Here is a 20747-nt window from a genome sequence, read left to right on the forward strand (position 1 = left end):
AGTGGGGTCTTTGGGAGGGAAGGAAGGAGGGAGAGAATCCAGGAGCAAAGTGTGTGTGTGTGTGTGTGTGTGTGCGTGCGTGCGTGCGCAGGCGAGGGGAGGGGAGGGTGTTAAAGAGATAGCGACACAATTTATCTCGGACCTTCACAGATCGCTCGAGCTCCATTCAAATCTGCGGGACAATCTTTCAGTACCGCAGAATGAGCGGCTGGAAACTATTATCCACGATTCTGCTTTTCCCCTGTGCCTAAGAGGCTCTCCCCCTCCTCGCACTGCTCAGGAAGCCCGTGTTTTCCATTTGTCCGGATCCAACAGACTAGGTCTCTTTAGGTCTTCCTCACGTTAAAAAAATAGTTACTCGTCTCCATTTGCAGAGGGATTTAGATACTGAAACGTATTTCAGTTAACACACACTGGTGCCTTTTAAAAAAACCAAATATTTTAAAACACCCACTGACATTTAACTTTCATTTACAGTTGGGCCCTAAAATAGTTGCCCGATATATATATTTCTAGAAATCTAAGTCTTTTCCTGGATAGCACAAGCTATTTATATCCCAATCATTGCAATCCGAAGCACTAAGCGCTTGGTGTTTTGAAACGGAAGTATGTTCGAGGGGAGAAATGGCCTAAGTTATAGACTCGCAGTATTACTTTAATTCTGATTAGGAAACACACTGCTGTCAAATTTTATTTCCTGTTGAGAAAAACACATTTGTTGCTGCCAGCAGTTTGAGAGGTTAGAATGCGGATTATATTCTGGAGTCCTATATATATTCCTTCTACTTTAGGTGATTATGTAGGAGCTTGCAGTTGAACGTGACGCACCTCTAACTTTCTCAGGATTGGCACCATCTGAGTTTACAGTTAATCTTACTTCGCCGTTCCCTACCGCCATTAAAAGTCAATATGCATAAACGCTAATCGTTTCCCCACATTACTGTATTTCCTAGTTAGGGACAAAGTTTAATACCCAAGGTGGTTAGGAATGTTTCCGTTTTAGAGGAAGAAGAAAAGGGGTGGGTGGGTATGGAGCGCAGTATATACTCACAGACACCTCCCCCCCATGCAAAACGCAGGGAAGGGAAGTTTCTTAAACCTAGATTGGTGTGCTAAACCCGTTTGCTTTGAGAAGTAACGGAGATTTTCTTATTGAAATTAATACAAAAAACATCCTGGTGTTTCTATGGCAGAATGAATCAGGACAAGTGGAAGGGTCCACGTTAGCGCCAGGCTCTTTGGAAAGGCACGAATGCTGCGTGGGAACTCGCCGCGAACTCAAGGCAGGCATTCGTAGTGGCGGACGCATTTCATTAGTGATAGATGTTCTTATAAAGCAGATATTACGCATATATTTCAGAACGAAGGCGGCAGATGGGGAGAGGGGGGGAAATGTGACCCAACAGCAATTTGTAACCTGGAAATATATGTGCCAACAGTTTAGGGGTAAATGAAGGCCATAAATAACAGGCACCACACCCTACCGGAACATCTAGGCATTCCTATTACTGAAGCAAAAGAGAATGAATGAGGGGATTTAATGGATGCAAAACCAATAAGAAAATGGAAGTTCATTCTTCAAGCACAGTTTATCAAGCGGCCTGGTCTCTCCAGTCTTGATACAATATAATAGGACATTGCATCTCAGGCTGAAATCGTATCTACGCTAAGTGTTAGCTCCGTTGAACGCAGTGGGGTTTACTTCCGAGTAGACACATACATTTATAAATAAGCGTGTTGCGGGTCTCATCGTAATCCAGTATACGATCATAGATTGTGAGGACAAGGCAGAGCCTAGGTGGGATTGTTATTGGGCTTGAGGTGGACCCAGTCCACTGAACCTACAGTAGCAGGATTTAGCCCCATTTCCCACCTAAGGCTGAGATCCTAAAAATCAGTGACCGGGGAGTTATATCTCTTGCAACCATTTGGAATTACTCCCAAGTCAATGTTTTTAGAGCCACGGTGTAAATCTGAGTAAGTCTAAGCAGCCTGTTTAAATGGGCGGTGGATTTGTGCAAAATGAACCATTTCCCCTTGGCCTGAATTTCATGGTATGTCTGAGAAATCGCTGGAGATTATACACATCAGAATATGATTTCCTTAACAAATACGCGCGTGAAATGTTAAGTTGAAGCACTAATAAAATCTAGCCCTGAAATCGGAAGCTTCTTGAGCTATTTTAATCAAGCGAGAAACCCGGGGAAGTTCATGGAAGAACACCAGAATCCTAAATATTTCATATGGAAATTAAGCACGTTTGGAATAACAGAATTTGCTCGTTAACAAACAATTTTAGGATCGGGGGTGTAAATCTACTAATATCCCATATATGCGTTTTAGGAGGCTCAGAATTTAAACTATAATGCGGCAAGTTATCCAGAGGAACTTAAATTTCGAAATTCAGGGTCCGCATCTGAAGGGTTCTGATTTGTTATAATGATCTTTTGTAGAGAATTCACCATTCACCGCACAGCCTGCGTCCGATTTTATTCCCCTGCATTTCTCAGGGATGAGGTTGACAATGACTGTAGCCGAGAAGAGGAGAAAATATCACATGGGCTGCGTTTCCTTTTTAAAAAAGTCATTTTGCGAGGTGAGGGAGAAAGGGATAACAAACCCTCTTTATTCGCCTATGGCTGAATTTCCAGGGTGTCGCAGACTCGCAGTCGAACTGAGAAAACGTGATGACCAGAGACCAGCTGGCTGACTGAGCTTCTTACGCAGTTTACTTCCCATGGAGGCATTTTGCAATGGCTTCCCAACGGGCCCAGGAACGGACAAGCCTTCTTGGGATTGTTAGTTGGGGCGCGGGAGGGAAGAACAAGACTCCGTTGGCTACAAATACCCTTTTGGCCACGCAATTGCTCATGCTGCAGCTACTACTACTTTTACTACTACTGCCACCACCATTCCCAATATTATTGCAACATTCGTCTATATTTAGAATTAAGGCCGAAGGAGTCCTGGTTTGGGACTAGAAATGTACACGGATATCTTAAAAAATAATTAAAAAAATAACTCAGTCTGCAATTAGCAGGAATGTTGTGCTTTCAAAACAGTAGAACTCATTTTCAGTCTTAGTTAGTCAGAGGAGATTTCACACGGAGTAGATGTAAAAAGAGGTTTTTGTCTCACTCCATCCCTCTTGCTGATATTTTTAAGAAAACTGAAGTTACCTCTGTGTGTAGGTGCCAGCCTACAATGGGAATGTTTAGAGTATAGGATGGCTCCTGCCTGGGTGCAGAATTGGAAGGATTTTTACTGTTGTTGTTGCTTCAGTTATATATATATATATATCGCTCTGTGTGTATATCACATTAAAGAGCATTGCATTTATTGGTTTAACGTGGCATGGGTAAACTTTAAAAGCAAAGTGCCAAAGTATGTAGCAGATGGATTCTCAACTCAGTTATCTCCAACGAGTTCGTGTAGCAGTCCCACTGAACTCCTACGGATTAAATCTGGGTTCCTTGTCTTGATTTGGAAGACGATATTGGTTATATAATTGTTAAGAATGTTCTCAGAAGTGCACGACTGCACCTTTTGAGTATATCCACAGGGACAGATTTATGCATATTTTGGCATTTTCGTTCCATACAATGCACATATATTCCCATACCTGAAATAAGTGTTTTGAATAATAGTTTACGCATTTCCATACATGATATACAAGCTGCATTAACAAAAGATGCTCACATTGGTTTGCGTATTGCAGAATGCACGGGATCCACCTGTAATCCAAGCATACGTTAGCATACATTTATGTGCCACTAAATGCCATACACTCACACGCCAAATTACACACGTGTAAACTAATAATATGTGCCATCATGCTCTCCAATTAATTGTCTAGTCACATTTTTTGGTGAGGCTTTAATCACTATTTTTAATTATTGGAACGTCCGGGAACTTATTTGAAAACACTCAGAATTGTACCTAACGCCACAGCCTATACAATAAATAGGAAAGAGTGAGGTCAGTAGGGAAAGCAACTTGGAAACTAGGGTCCAGAATTTAAGAGAGGTAACTGGGCGATATTGTATTATCCAACCCAACCTGTGCCCTCAGTGTCCTCGGGCAGTGGTAGATCATCTGAACTCCTACATTGGGATTCTTTCCAAGGGGATAAGGGCAGTGGGGCACCTAGCCCCGCGAAGGTCAGGGAGTTTGACCACAGACTTCAAGGGAAGCCAAAATCCCTATTCGCATTGTTCAAGGAAGATGAGTTCTGACGTGCAGCGGGCAAGCTGAGACTGAGGCGCACTTTCCAAGGTCTCAGCTCTTAACATGCAATTAGTATGCAGGAAACAAGTAGCGAATTACTTTCCCAGCAGCGCCGCAAAGTTCGGAGCTCTTGCCCTTTCCCTATCCTGGATAGTTCCAGGTGTGGAGAGCCCGTCAAGGCGTCTAGGATCCATCGCTAAAGTCACCCAGAAGCCCCCTAAGTCCTCACTAACGCCATATAAACACTCTCTGTAAAAGCAAAAAAAATGCTCTGTATGTTAGGAAACAAATTCCGGTTGCTGTTTTGAAAATGCCCTTCCGCAGAACCAAAACATCAGTTTATTTATACTTGCATCCCCCTTATTCTCAGTTTAAAGATAGCCGGTTTTCGCTTGCATAAGATCTCTGTTGTCTGAGAGTTTTAGCTCCGTCCGTCTTAAAGCAGTGAACTTGGACCTCATTGGGAAGGGAAGGACCAACCAATCTGAGCATCTCAGTCTCAGTAGCTTGAGAACTGAGGTGGCAGGAGGCCTTAAGAAAAGATTTTTGGAGAGGCTCATTATTGGATTGCCAGAGATTTCTGCCAGATACATTAAAATAGCCTTTCAATTCAATTCATTCATTCATTCATTCTATATTTCACCGATCAAAAAAAAAAAAAAGGAAAAAAAAGCCCACAATAAAATCCTTCAAACAGTTCCTTTTTCTAGGAGATCATTTCGCGTTCTGAAATACTACCTGAAGGTATTAACAATTTATACTGTATTAAGAAGACCACTTTACTGGGTTGTTGGCCGTGCTCAGTTGTCCCATTAAAATTAAGGGCCATGAATAACTTAGGCACATTAATTTCAATGGATTTACTCTTAGTAAAACTTATTGGGTACCACCCACTGTCCCAGAGAGTCACTTTAAATAGCTAAAAGAAAGAAAGAAAGAAAGAAAGAAAGAAAGAAAGAAAGAAAGAAAGAAAGAAAGAAAGAAAGAAAGAAAAGGTCATGTGACATCTTAAAGACTAATACATTTATTGTGACTTGAGCCTTGGAGGACCCCCTGAAGACGAGCAAAAGTGAAATATATATTGGTAGTTATGTAATCTCCTACAGGACGCGTATGTGTATATGTGCACACATATGCAAACATACGCGCATGGATGTACATGCACACATGAGCGTAGCCAATAAAATTCAATAAAAATACACAGCAAACTAAGGTTCTGGGCCCCCACAAAGGACTCCCCCCTAACTAAAGGCCTGCCCTCCCTATCAAAAATACGCCCAAGCATGCACACACATTTTCCCCTGCCTATCACAGAAAGAGAGTCCTTCCTTTGTAGCACGTTAAAGGCGAACAGATTTATGGCGGCATACATATGCACACTCGTGCACATCCATATATCTCGACTGGTGGCGGAGAGATAGACCTACGACTCCTGACGTTTCTGAAAAGATCGAAGACGTAGCCAATACCTCAGGGTCGCCTGTGATAAGTTACGATCAGTAGACAAAGTATTAGCGTTTATTTATGATGTCTTTATATATGTAGGGAGCCGCCCAGAGTGGCTGGAGAAACCCAGTCAGATGGGCGGGGTACAAATAATAAATTATTATTATTATTATTCGCCTTAAAAGTTGCCTGACCGCTCTAATTAGGGTGGCGAACAGGCAGCAAAGAGCTCTTGGAGATATAGATATATAAACAAAATGCAAGGCTCTCTCAGGAGCCAACGCCCAGTCAAGGAAGAAGCCTCTTAATATGTACTGGTCTCCGAGACAAGCCCAAGAGACGGGGATGTGAAATGAGCCGTAGACTAATGCCGCCCGGTGTGTTTTCCTGCATCCTGACTAGTTCGGCTGACGCCCGCCTGGTGAAGCAGGCGCCAGGTGACAGGCCTCGCTGGGTTTCCATCCTTAGCAGCAGTGCCGACAAAGCCGAAGTGGAAACACGAGGTGGCGCCCTTCATCTACTAATCCAGAAGAAGGCTATTCATGAGCTGTCAAAAGTCAAGGTCACAAATTGTCTTTTCTCCACCCACCCCCATCAAGGTCAAGGTTTAAGGCCTTCCTAGTCCTGTCATTTCAACAAATACCAAAACCTCTCTCTCTCTCCTTGCTCCCCCCCACCCCCCAAAAAACTCTTAACCGGTCCTGCCAATAAACCTTAAATATGACACTCTTGCATTTGTGGTCTCTAACAACTGTTTTTCATTCTGGAAGGGGTGCTCCGGCTCAACGTTTATATCTCCTCCCCCCCCCTTCAGAATACCTGACTCTTTAACCTTACTGAAACATTTATAGTTTAGTTATCACGCATTCGCTTTCTGGGCTAGGTAATTTACGGGGAAAATATGGACCATATCAGCAATTTAGGAGAAAACATTAGACCTACAGGATAAGTACATTCGTCCTGAAATTCACGTATATGTATATATCAGAGGGAGCGAAATAAAGGAGGGTTTAAGCAGGCTTTATTACAGTGACTATTTTTTATTAACAGTATTAACACTAGTATCTATCTACAGCTCTTAGATTTTCATTTTCAGTAAAAATATAAAAAAACAAAAAACAAACCAAGGGTGCACCAATACATTTTCACAGTGTGCTGATTAAAAAAAAATATTTACAAGATAGCCTCTCCTTGTGAAGGGGGGGGGAATAATAATGTGCTGGTTGAAGTTGCAGACTGATTTGTTTCAAGGGGTGAAAGTGCTGTAAAATGAATTCCTATACTTACTAATGCAGCCTGATAACTGAAAACGAAGAAGGAAAAAAGTCTACTTGCTCATAGTTCAAACTATAGAATATAGAAATCAAGATATCTCTGGGAAGCAAAATATATTTTCATTATCAGGTCCTTTAAGATTGTTTCTCTTAGAAAGGGAGTTCTGTTACATCACAATTATAACTCTCATGTCTCTGTTTCTCCCCAAGTTTGGAAAACAGTCATTTATGGGATTTACACCATTTGTTACTTGATTAATATCGCTGATACTGAAAAGCTATAGAGTCCCTTTACAAATCTCTGGAGTATTCTATTATCACTGAGTTTAGGGATCAAGAAATGAGCGATTGGAAAGTAAATCAATTTTCTTTTTGGTAAGGTTCCCCTTTTTACACCCGGTAGTTTAGACTGGTTTTAATTTCTTTTCAAGGTTCATCCTTCATTACTGCTGTCTTTGGTACTTAGTACCTTCCTCCAGAAAGAAAATAAAACAGAAAACACAAAAGGCATTGCTTTAACATACAGTAATTGTACAACCCCACCCACCCCCGTGTTTACCTGAGCAACCATTCAAACATGCTTTTGGGAAGCAACGCAAGAAATTGGATCGCAAAGTGTGTGCGTGTGTGCGCGCGCGCGTGTGTGTTTTTTTTAAAAAGCCATCTTTCAGATTACAGTCCTAAATAGTGTCCTACAACAGTCACAGTAATACTTACACGCTTTTCTCGACAAAATGTTTATCTTTCTTAACTGAAATATTTCTGGATTGGGCATTTGGGCTCTCAGACTCAGTCACTGAAATGGCCTCTTCTGGATTTCGGGAGCACTGACAAGTCTTAAAGCATTTCTCAAGAACCCATACTTTCTCTCTCTCTTTCTCGCTCTCTCCAAAAGCCATAATTCCAAAGAGACAGAGAGTTCTGGTGAAAGAAGAGGTTCATTGTCTTTTCTTATTTTCTTATTACTTATTATTTACTTATTATTATTATTATAATCTGGACCAAAAAAATATAGAGAAAGAGAGTTGGTTTTTTAGGCCTCTGGGCAGCTGCGCTTTCATTTAATCCGTTAACTCGTCGTCTTCAATTTGTTGATGACTTTTTTTTCTTTCACCCTTCTGTTTTGGAACCAGATTGTGACCTGCCTCTCTGAGAGGTTCGTGGTGGCCGATATCCTTCTGCGCTTGTCCTTGGTAATGAATTTATTTGTAGCATATTCCCTTTCCAGTTCCTTTAACTGAACTTTGGTGTAAGGCACTCTCTTCTTTCGCCCACGCCGGTAGGAGTTGGCATCCGAAGGGTGCGAAACCACGTCTAGAATAATAATAATAATAAAAGAAAAAAAATCAAAACAGGAAGGCGGGCATTAGCATTATTACGACCATCAACTGATATCAGTTTATTACTCTCCACCATGCCTTCCCCCTTCACGCAGTGACAAGCTAAAATGGACTGTAATCAACAGGCCTGCCTTGGCTCCTAAGTCATCACCCAGAAATGCGGGCTTTGCTTTTCTGCTGCTAGCAAGCGCTTCGCTGCAAGCTCTTTTCCCTGTGACACCAAAAGACTGTAGGAAAATTATACGCAGTTATAATAACCGATGAAGCGTGCGAGCTGAAGCCTCGGTGGAAAATTCTTGTTAACCGGGAAGACTTAATGTCCCTTGGCAGACTGGTTCAAGCCGATTCGCTCCTCGGAAATAAATATATAAACAAACAAATCGTGCATATGTTCTAGAATCTAGATCCAGCAGAGCTGAGGTACCCGAAACTTAGTTCTGGTACCGCTGAAGAAGGGGAGGGGGAGCGGAGAAGCGGAGACTGATGGTCGAAATAATTTGGAAGCAGGGCAGTCAGAACGAGTAACAATCTCCTGACTTGAAACTAGACAGCTACTAGTACAGTATTGCAGCTTCTAGTACTTTTCTGGTGCAGTAGCAATATACACACACACACATATATATTGCTAAAGCCGCTGATCGTAGAGGAATAATCTGACTAAGGGAGTTCATGCTTCACCAGGAAGGCTTTATGTTAATCAGAAGGCTAGTAACTGAGCAAGTAAAAAACAACAACACTCTAAGTTTTATTATATAGCCCAAACTGAGGAACTAAACTGGGTGGTAGCGCCGTAAGAAATGGCAACAGTGGTACTAAGGAAGAGGGGACTTAATCATTATAATCAAATTACTTATGAGAGGCTTGATCTAAGGAGTATTGGGAGAGTATGAATAAGAGGACAAACGCTACAATATTATAAGTATTATTATAATTTCTGCTAGTTGGGTTGGTGATGTTGCAAAAGAGGTAAATATTAATATTCCAGTAAACCAGACATCTTCCCTATTTTGGCTGGATAGACGGAGAAAGAAGCAGGAACGCGCTTGGTGAGAGAGATGATCGCAAAGCAACAATAGGATCTTTCATGCATTACTCGCAAGTAAACCCTACTGTTTTCTATAGATTCAAACACACGCACTCTCTCCCTGTGAAAGTTAATAACAATAGGTAACCACGTTGTAGAAGGTAAGAGACTGGCATTAAACACAACTCTCACTTCTACCACGATGATTGGTGGGACAGCCAAGGAAATCGCTAGTCTTCTCAGAGCAAGGGGCTGACCCTGCTGTGAGCGAAATAACCAAGAGGGCACTATGAGAAGTACGGATAGGTGCGGAGCCATCCTGGGCGCGTCTGCTCGGACAGAAACCCTCCTGAGCTGAAGGGGACTCACTCCCAGATCAGTGTGGATTTGCAGCCTAACTGGGGCGCATTCTGTCTCTGTCTCTTAAGGGAAGCGACCATATTGTTGCTAATAAGTGAGGGGTGATGGTGGAGGCTTAGGAGGAGAACGGGCGTTGTTAATTCTACTGGGGCAAGGCAGACAGTGAGGCACTAAGTAAGCATACTCCGGAGTAGGAAAGAAGGGTCATGCAGGTGCATTACCCGGGAGAGTGGACTTCCAGAGGTGGGGCGGCTGGTTCTGTTCCTTGGGGCAGTAGACCTGCCCATTCCAGCCATTGGTGATAGCCCAGGGCTGGTAGCCTTCCATGGGCAGCATCGAGTCGTGCCTGGGCTCCCCGGGGCCTCCGATGGTGGGCACCACGGGCATATCCAGGTAGCCCGGTACCGGCTGGTAGGGTCCGGCGGCGTAGCCCTGGTAGAAAGCGAATTCCTTGGCCCGGGAGGTGAAGTCCTCTCCGGCGGCTCCTACCGACGTGTCCATGTACTTGTCGGCGAAGGAGGCGGCGGGCTGCGCGCACGACTTGAGCGCGGCGTTGTGGTGGCTCATGCGGCACGGGAAGTAGCCGCTGCCGAAGTAGCCGTAGGGCAGCGCGGCCGGCCCCGACGAGCTCTGCACGGCGGCCGAGCAGGGGCTGCACTGCTTGACAGATGCCCCGGGCTCAGCCATGCCCGCAGCGGCGGGCGCCTCGCTCGACGTGTAGGCGGCGGCGCTGCCCGGGGCGGCGAGCGAGGCTGGGTGAGCCATTAGGTTCCGGCACTGGTTGGCCGCGGCGAAGTTGGTGCCTGCGGCCGCCGCCGCCGCCGCGTGGAAACCGGCTTCCATGTTCTTGTTGATCTCCTCCAGGCTGTTGTCGTAGAGGAACATGACGGGCTCGATCCAGCGGGGATGGAGGAGCACGGAGGCTGTCATAGCCCGATCCGCATTGAGACTAGTGGCTCTTTTTTAAAAGCCCCAAAGACTGAAAAAAGAGATACTAAATCTCCCAGACTTGACCAGGGCTGACGCGCCAGTGTCGCGCCACGACGGCGCTCATTGGACCGCCCTCCCCCACGTGATATGCAAAGCAGCTGATAAACATCTGAGGAATAAAGGGCAGATAATTAAATAATGGCCTAATCGCGCCACGGCTTGGAATGCCAGCGGCGGACGGCACTCGCCCGCGCGCGCGGCCGCCCCTTCCACTCACGACTTTGCGTGGCGAGGGAGGCGCCAACGCGGGTGCAAAGGAAGAGCAGGTATTTCGCCTCCCTCCCCACCCCCCGCTCTGCAAAGTGTGGATTTCTTCCCTCTCCCCCTCCCCCTCCACTCCCTCTAGCACATTGCCTCTAGGAAATTATTTCAACAGGCTCTCACTCCACGGTCTTAATGTCAAAGCCTTCTGACTTTCTGTATTTTTCTTGCTCATCAACTGGTGGTTGGTGGTGTGTGTATGTGTGGGGTTTTTTTGGTTTTGGTTTTTCCTGGGGAACGTCCCGCCCTCCCCTCCCCCTCACTCCCTCACTAGACTTAAACTCGTATTTTCTCGTGTCATAGGACTGCAAACTGCTTGTACCATTACGAGGTCAAAACACCTCTTTCTAAAACCACAACGCCTGTCAACGCCGGGTATTTCACATCTTCTCCTGACCAGTCCAGATACACACACACACAAACATATATGTGCATTTTGAATGATATCACTCCTCCTTTGGACAAATACATCTGAAAAAGAGGGGCAGAATCCAGAACGTAGGCAGCAGATTTGCCACGGCAGGGTGTGGAAGAGAAAGAGTTAAGCAGACCTCAGAAATGAATCAGCCCTCCCTGTATTATTTGTTATTGCAACAATAAAACGCGCAGCCTACAATTTTTTGCATGAATCATCCCCGACCATAAAAATATTGCGTGGGATTATTTATTGTCAAAGAGTGACCATAGGGACTCCCCCCTTATCATCGTTAATAGCAAACCCTTTGCACCGAAACGCTCTGCGTAAGCACATGCACCAACACGGAAAGCCACTATGTCAATAAAAGGGCACTTCCTTGGAGTATTTTCTATTAATTAATTAATTGTTAATTAATTAATAATTTATTGTTATTATCATTGGCACATACTCTATCACGAGTATATGTTATGCAGACACGACTGCTTAAGGATTTATATGCATTCTGCAAAACGCAAGTACTGTAGAAGTTAATTCATGGTAATCTAATCACGCGAGAGAGTGGGGATTTGAGACTTACTGACCTCCGACCGCAATGAAGGGAGTAAACTTGTCTTTGTAAACAAAAGCAAAAGCAAGGAAAAACAAAACAAAACAAAAAACCCACCACACCCAAACCTCTGTCTGCTTGTTTGATGCACGCTTGACAGGTATTTATGAACTATTGTGCGAGCGGCTGGGGCTTGCAACATTGTTTTCGCTGCAGTGCTACAAGGATGGAATTCTAAATCGTGCATTGTTTGGAGAGACTCCCAGTCCCTTGTATGTAGGAAGGAACAGATCTGTCAGTTCGCCTGCCCGTCCCCCAGTCTGCCCTGCCCTGGCCCTTTTCGCTGAGAATGGCATGCGACAGAGGGGACTCTTGTCACCGGACAATATTTCAGCGAATTCTCTTAATTGTAACCAATAAAGGGCTCCTTTCCTCTCCAGCCTCAGCCTCCTTCTCCTCTTGGATGATCTTTTCCGCATTCCTCCTCATGGCCAAAGGCAAATATTTATTCCTGGCATATTTTCATATCCCCACCCCCCACCCCACCACCCCGCTTTCCGGGCTTCAGCCGTTAGAAAAAATGTGGCCTTCGAAGTCTTTCCATTATTTGGCAGGGAGGGGAGGGGGGGGAAGCTTCCCTTCGCCTTCCCTTTCCTTTTGGGGAATCTCATTCTTTCAAAACGCCTTGCAGCGGAGCCAAAACACAGCACACTCAGCCTTCCCCAACTCATTCAATTCATTAACCTACCCCAGCAAAAGGCTAACAGGGCAGCGCTCTTTTGGGGAGGGAGGGGAGACACGACTAGAGGCCAAGGTCAAGTTGAAAGCGGCAACCTAGCCAATGCCAGGATGGTCATTCAGAGCCGGAGGAGTCTTGTCTGATTTGCTACAAAGACGAAGAAGAGGGGGGCAGCCAATTACTCCTTTCCAACCCCCCCCCCCGTGTGTGTCCTTTTCGGCCTTTCTGTCTGTCACTTTCCAGACAAACCCTTCCCTCTTCTGGTTACGGAGAACTTGTGTGAAACTGTGCCTCTTTGAGGGTGAAGCACGATGCAAAACAAACAAGCAAACAAGCAAATAAATAAATCAAAAGATGTACCAATAGAGGTGGGGATGCTATATGCTGTTCGTTTGTTTCCTTGCTTGGCTTTGACCAGTTCTGATGATAAAAAAACAAAAACATAGGGTGTGTGTGAGAGAGAGAAAGATGAGGCTATATTTAAATCATTGCTATGGCCGAGTTTTGCTGGACACTGATCAGAACAGAAGCTTCTTCAAACTCAGCCTGACCTGCTGCGCGGATGAAAGAATGAGCATTTCTAGGGGCGTCTCCATTTGTCTGGTTCAGAAATGGATTTCTGAGGAATAAAAACATGGGGCGGTTATCGCCGTCGGTCCAATGCACAGTTTTTGCTTCTCCGGTCATTGGGATCAAGAGAAGCGTCCAAAGAGTTCAGCTGGAGGTCCACACTGAAAGCCAACAGAGAGGTGCTAGAGAAAGAAGCATGCACAAAAAAGCGAGGTTGGATGCGGACGTTGCTTTTTGCATGGTCTAAAAACTACCTGGCGACGAGCCGAGCAAGCAGGAAAACCGTAGGGCTTGACCATGAATATTAGATGAGTGCGTATAATACGGGCGAAATCTGTTCTCTACTGGACGAGGTTAAAATAAAATAATATAAAAAATGTGAAACCTCTTTGCTTTCCTAAATACAAATAGAGCGACTGGTCTAGGTAGCCAGAATGAAGCTATTGGTGGTTTGACGTGTGTTTGTACGTTTTAACCTGACCTGTTCACTTCAGAGGTCGTGTATTCGCTTGTGAGTAGCAAAAGGGACAAGAGTTCATGTAAAAACTCTTGCAGAATCCCGCCATCCCGCTTTTGTTGATTTGTCTGTGACAACCCCAAGAAAGATCCGCCATAGCAGACGGACCCACACCTATGGCGTGTGGGTCCTCTCCGCTTTTGCGGTGTGTATATAGGTGTGTATAGGATTGCGGACACCAAGGATAATAGAAAGTTTGGGTGCTCTGATGATGGGTTTTCCTTCCGCAGGAGACAGAAACCCAAACCTACTCCCTTCCCAGTAGGTGGGATTCTTCCACTCCTGTGGAATGCTTAATCAAAATTACGAGATGGTCGCGACATCGCCCTCAATCTGCGGCCTAACGGATTATTCCTTATGCGCCATATAACTGCTAATGACGACGGTCTTCCAAGATCGCGCATGAAGTAGGAGCGACCCTTCCAGTTGTACTGAGAACTGCGGCCTTTTAAATCATGAATTTGGACTCCATTCTTTGACCGGACCAGAAATTCAGCTGAACACAATGGAAATTGGCCGCTGAATGACGCTTGAGAGGCATTGAGCTCAAGGAACGATATCTGGTGGAAGAAGAGAGCGGCACTTCTAATGTAAAACCAAACCCTTGGAACGCATTAGGAAAGAAAACAAGGAATGATGTGGTTGTATTTATTCAGGAGAACCCGAGAGGGTTAAAAGTGTTGAGAGAAAAATGTCACCCCCCCTTTGCAACCTCTGTTTATGTATTAATGGAAGGAGGTTTGCAACCGTGAGTGGATGGGCGTAAGAGGCGTCTCTCTTCTCCCTGTGGCTCTAGAGCATTCCTCAATGGCAAATACATTTTTCGCAGACTTAGGTCGGGGTGAAGACAAAGTTCATAGAAAAACGAAAAAGCTGGCATTCTTGCCCCGCCCCGTCTCTCCCCTCCTCAATAGATGCTACACTTAGAAAATACTTCAACGTTATCTAAAAACAGTGCTAAGGAAAGCCTTCCTTAACACCAAAACAAAACACCCAAAGAACCCATGGAATCAACTGTGTTCCATGGAATCAGCAGGGGCTCCCTTCCAAAGGAGTCTGCAGTGGAGCTCAGTGTTCGGCCCCGATTCACCTCAGACCCACTGAAATCAACAATGCTTGAGTTAGCCAGCAACTAACTTGAATTATTGATTTCAATGGGACAGGCCGGAGTAAGAGTGCTACCCACTCCATTATTGTTTTGAAAATGGAGCTTTGCCATTTACTTCAGGAGAAAGAGAATACAGCCAACATTTCTCTGGATTGGGAAATTTCTCTGATTGTAATCAGTAGCATAACTTAGGTCCATTTTAATTAATGTGGCCCTTGCTACCTAATGTCCACATTACTACTACTATTAGTAGTATGAGTATGAGGAGGAGGAGTAAAAGCAGCAGCAGACATAGTAGTAGTAATAATAGAAGTATACTGAATGGTGTCCAGTATTTTTTATTAAACACAAATATTGCTTTTGGTCTAATCCATGGAAGGATGTTGATTTCTAATAACTCAGTTTCCAGGAGTGAAGAAAACCTTTAAAAGATGATGGTGGAAGTCTTTTAATCGGATTTGATTTTCATGAGCAAATGCAATTTACCTGCCATCACATTATTTTGGAGGAAAACTGTCAAGGCCTCTTCCTCCTCCTCCTCCTCCCATCATTTTCTCTGAAAACATTCCTGAGCCAGTTTTAAGGACACTTTGCATTCAAGGATATTCATGTGTTTCTAATGTAATTAAACAGCTTTACGAGCAGCATTTGCTGGACATCCTAACTCCCTCCCTCCCACTGAGTGCTCTTTTCCCCCCTTGGAGATAATTGGGAAATAAGAAAGATTTTCAAAAGCAAATGCTAAAGGGGGAGAAACGTCCAGGAAGACTTGTGCAGAGATTACACACAGAGAAAGTGCATTCCTGTTCAAAATCAGGGTAGGTAGATTACAACACACACAGAGAGAGAGGAGTGCAAACTTTTATTTCATCTAGTGTGTTTTTTCTTTCTCTCTCAGTGATTTAAAAACCGGCCATTTTCTGAAACCTCTATTTAGAACACAAGAGAGATTTAAAACGTCCAGGAAACATAAAACGAATCAAAGTCAGACTTGGGATGACTCAGGGCCTATTGTTTGAGTACAGTATATATTTACAGTATACACTTCTGTCAAACCTTTTATCGTTTTCCCACAATTTCTAATGGATCCTCTGAGGAATTTGAGAATTTAAGAACTGGCGGCTGCGACGGTGTGTGTATGTGAGTGTGTGTGTGAACACAAATATAGGACTCCCCGCATTGAAGTAGGCGAGAGTTCTCTCATTCTCGCCTGTGTAGATTAGTTTCTGTTTCTATCTGACCTGCTAAAGCGTTATGTTAAAAGTTATTAGGTGAAAAGATTTTATAACATCGTAGTATGGATAGCCTCATGTTAAGCAGAAATGTGATATTTTAACTATTTATGGGATTAGGAGTGTCGCTAGAAAGTGATAAATTTATCAATCCACTTAATGTAGTCTTATCAGGAAAAGTGAGATAGTTTGTCCTATATCTTAAGGGGTATGGGGGAAAAGAAAAGTGCGATGAAAAGAATAGCCCGGTTTTTTTAGAAAGGGCCTGGAGTAGTTGTGTTTTATGTTTTCCCTCGGATCGGTTACAATTTACGTTGACCAGGAATGTATACGGATAGAACAATATTTCTAATTTATTTTAAATTTTTGCTAGGGGTTAGCCACTGTTTTTAAGAGAGAGAAAGAGAAATCAACTCTCTCCCTGGCAATCTTTTTAATTTCTGGCGGGAGTTCAGATAAATTGCTACCACATGATTACAAGCTCCATTGTTATAAAAGAATAATTAAACATATCCCCGAATCTCTTTGCGAGTGCTCATCGTTCTCCCTGAACCCCGGACCCACTGTATTAGTTTTGTAGGTATAAGAAAATGATTAGGTGAAGCAGGGGGGCGGGGCGGGGGGGGAGGTCGATTTACAGTGTATGAGAACTATTTTCCTAAAAAAAATTTAAACTCCCCCACCATCAGTTTCATTCCATTGCTTTGCCTTTACAGAAAGTGCCATCCGGATTGCTTAGTCTCAGGAGATTTAACCATCGAAAACTTATTTGTATTTGGAAGCTGATTTCGAAACCTAAGTATTCATCTTTCGGGTGGGGATAGGAAGTGCTCTTGACGCTGCAACTCAAATTCCGTTTACTCCGGAGTAAATTTCTTCTGATTCTTAGCACTTGTCTGGAGTAAGTGGACTTTGTCCTTTTTTAAAAAGTAAGAATAAATCAAGGGGTTGTAGCATATTTCCCCCTGCGATTTTGCTAACTTAGCGTGTGTGTGTTCTGACCTTCATTTCCTCCTTTACAGATGAATACACCTCTACTATTTTGACAATATTTCCAATGAAGATGATTTTTTTAAAAGGAGTTGGGGGAGCGCTAGGTCCAGACGTCTAATGCTCCCCACGTTGAAGTAGGTGAAAGTTGTCTCCTCCTATAAAATGATGGATAAGAGCCACTTGAGGAAGGAGAGTAACTCCTCTTCGGAGAAATGCGAGAATCCAGCTAAACTTACCAGTTTTACTGCAGGCTTCTGGAAAGTGGAGCAACAACCACAACTCCTCTGCCTAGTAGCTGAGGGTGGGGAGAATGCATTATTGGGTAATAATACCATCCCGTAACCCTGACCTCAAAAAAAATCTGTACTTAGACTTAAAAAAAAATAATAATATGCTGAACATAGGTGGGTTGTGTAGAATTCATTTCCCAGACCAAAACCACGATGCTGTTTAATTTATGGTTCTGGAACACCAGGCATTGTGGCCGTTGCTATAACAGAGTTGAATCGACCGGGAATGTCATTGCAGTCCATGCGGCGGCACATGAACTCGCTATTAAGGCGAAACTTCTCATACACACCAGGTTTTCTCTCTTGGCAACCAACTGGGAGTTTGTTTCTCGGCAGGATCGGCCAGCACAAGAAGTTCAATGCTTTCCTTAAGAGTGAGACGACCAAAGGCTCATAGTGTTGATGCAGGTAACAGTCGGGAAAAGAGCCTTGATTTCATTCATATCCGAGGGCAGGGCTCGGCCCCTGGGATTTTTGTATTGCCTCAAGCTTCCTGATCTCCGGATGTAGCTGGACTATAACAACTCTCCACCGGCCAGGGATTATGGGAGCTGTGTAGTCCAAATCATCTGGAGGGCACCAGGTTCATGAAGGAGGGCACCCTAAACAACATCTTCTTCTCTGGGATAGTCCATACCCTCTAGTGTTGCCCACTGCAACAGGTTGTTAGAGTCAACTTCTGTTGTACTTTGCTCCCAGACAGTGAGATGTGTTGGTGTGTATGGCACTGGTAGGCAAAATGAACAACCTTTACTCTAGATGGGGTAACCTGTGGTTCTTCAGCTGTAGTTGGGACGCCAGCTACCATCAGCTGCTGCTGGCATGGCCATTGTTCATGAGGATGGAAGATGCAGTCTAGCAACATCTCGAAGGCCACAGGTTCCACATCCCTGCTCTAGAACAAAGCCACAGAATTTAATGGGGCTACTGGAGAGTAAAAATAAAAAGCTGTCGCTGGAAGACTTGGACCTGGAAGATCCCTGTATTGGAAATCCTGTCTAAGTAAAATTTCAGGAGGCCTTGAAGTCTTTTCTTTCTCCCCACCCTGCCTAAGCTTTACTGGGACTATCAATGAATGAGACTTCTTCCATCCGGTTGTTGCGATGGTGCATGAGATCACTGCTATAAAGCACTTTGCAGACTTTTGTAACCTTCCACATCCCCCAAAGTTGGGTGGAAATTAGTGGAGGACAAGATTCAAACCATTTGATGGCTGTTTTGCTATACCTTAAAATTCCCCCTTTCTTTGCCCATTCCGTAGTATACTCATCTGAACCCAGAATTACTACTGATGCCATTACCCATCCAATTATTTATACTCTGTACGCTAAGCACGTTTAGCTGGAAGCAAAACTCAAAGACTTCAATGGAACTCGCTTCTAAGTACTGTATAGTACATGTGCTGTCGATAGGAGCATTGCCGAGTTTATCAGTCCCCCTTGTTCTTAAAGGTTTAAGGTGAATTTAAAAAGCACGTCGACTGAAACGTTTCCTGCCAAGCCTCATCCAAACAGAACCCATCGCATTAATCTGGGTGGAATTTACGCTCGAGAACTTCTTAACAGATTGCGCTCTGCATAAATCGAAGCTCCCAGGTGGAAAGAGTTCTATATTATTAAGGAAGAAGTCGAGATATTGTCAAAGCTGTACTTAAAGCTATGTAACGAACTGAATGTGTTAAGAGTTATCCTATAAAAAGAAAAATAACTGCTCTCGAGTAAGTGCATTGTGTTTTGCAGGTTGGGCACTCTGCTCCTAAATGCTCTCCTAGACACCCCAAGTAAACCCGACTGGCCACAAATAAATATCAGTGGGATTTATTTTCAATTAAATGTTTTTGGGTTTGGGAAGGAAGACACTGTCAAATGGATCTGGAGTATTATGGTTTTGACTGTAGGACTGTCGCTGTCCCTTTACTGCCGATATTTCTCACCTCAACGAAAATAAATGTGTTTTTCAAACTCCAGATAATCCCTACAAAGAGTTACTGCTTTAATAAACAGGAATTTAAAAATCTGTGACCTTCTGGTGTAACAGCTTGCTGCAGGCGACCATATTTCTATAAAAAAATAATGAGAAGGGGTGTGTTCAGAAGTACTGTTACTTAATCCGCACGTTCAGTTCTTGCAATGACCGAGGGCGACTAACAGTTCACAGGAAATATTGTGGAATCTCCATCAAACATGACAAAAAAAGCACGAAGTAACCAAATCTTCCTTCGGAATGCTTTAAGCGACTATAAACACACTGAAAACGCGATGCAACACAAGATCAACACTGGCAAAGTTGCTAATTCTCATATGACTCAATCTCGACTGTTGCTTTTCCCGGTCTCTTATGCTGAAATAATTTTTATTTTGAAATAAACTGTAATCGGGATCGGGAAGGATCAGTTTAACAAGTATGGAACATTCTGGAGCTCTGAAAAGGCACAACACATACCTGTCTAAGTACAAGGAGAGTTTATATCTGAAATCCCTATTGGTTGAAAGTCGGGATGTAGTTTTGTCTGCAGTCCTGGCTCCAGTTAGGTTTCGATCCCGTTACCTTCGCTGCTATTCCAGCAGCCACACTATTACATAATTATTCTTAACCAACACATATTCTGAGTTAAGCAGCACACGATCACATCATATTTTTATATGCCTGACATTTGTATCTATCTAGAAGGTGACACCTTAACTTTTGATAAATGGGTGGATTGCTATGGCGTTGTTACAGTTGTGCCCGAGAAACAACAATCTCCATTAATGTACTTATGTAAATCATTATGGCTGGTGTTGCAATGCTTATAAATCCTAAGGGTGCATTTTTTAAAGTGACTGGGGCAGGATGGATGGTTAGATGGTTGGGAGCAACCCCATCTCTGGATGAGGATGAGGATGATTAATCCAGCCTTTAACCTGAAAGTTCCCAGGGTAGTGCAGAAACAATTCATTAAAATCAAAGCAACTGAAATCCATAAAACCATATGGCGCCCCTACCTTCCCAGCAGTCATGGAGCCTTTCATATAAGAAAAAGCACTAATTATTTCCTCGAGATTATATATATATATATATATATATATATATATATATATATATATATATATATATATATATATTTGTAGAACCGCCCTGAGTTGGATCTTGTCATAGAAAGGCGGAATATAAAGGTCCACAATAAATATATGCACTGTCATATTTGGCCTGCACCACCGTTTTGCCTGGAGAAGCCTGTCTACTTGGCTCCAGAGAAAAACTGCACGGTTTTTTTGGGATGAGTAGAACGATTGTTCCGAGTAAGGAGCCAAAATGAACGCTTTGCAAAGAAGGAAGTTTCCCTCTCTTAATCGTTGCGATCCAACTGGAAAGACAAGTGTAGAAAACTGTAGGACAGTATGGGTCTGATTTCTTCTTCCAGCAGTTGGA

General features: G+C 43.6%; 1 protein-coding gene and 2 long non-coding RNA genes across 3 annotated transcripts; 2 read left to right on the forward strand and 1 right to left on the reverse strand.

The window, feature by feature from the left end:
• Positions 1-6677: 6677 nt before the first annotated feature.
• On the reverse strand, positions 6678-10639 carry HOXA13 (homeobox A13). The gene is made up of 2 exons (XM_083469087.1): positions 9893-10639; positions 6678-8261 (listed from the first exon to the last, which is right to left on the reverse strand). Exons 1-2 carry the CDS (start codon positions 10599-10601, stop codon positions 8017-8019), a joined length of 954 nt encoding a protein of 317 aa, XP_083325213.1. The 5' UTR covers positions 10602-10639; the 3' UTR covers positions 6678-8016.
• A 163-nt stretch (positions 10640-10802) lies between these two features.
• On the forward strand, positions 10803-11340 carry LOC310690329. Its single transcript, XR_014518047.1, has 2 exons — positions 10803-10927; positions 11226-11340. It is a non-coding gene; the product is annotated as an uncharacterized lncRNA (long non-coding RNA).
• A 6197-nt stretch (positions 11341-17537) lies between these two features.
• LOC310690278 lies at positions 17538-20043 on the forward strand. Its single transcript, XR_014518020.1, has 2 exons — positions 17538-17744; positions 18788-20043. It is a non-coding gene; the product is annotated as an uncharacterized lncRNA (long non-coding RNA).
• Positions 20044-20747: the final 704 nt, after the last annotated feature.

This window comes from Podarcis liolepis, assembly GCF_965112155.1.
Source record: "Podarcis liolepis genome assembly, chromosome: 12".
NCBI classification, from domain to species: Eukaryota; Metazoa; Chordata; class Lepidosauria; order Squamata; family Lacertidae; genus Podarcis; species Podarcis liolepis.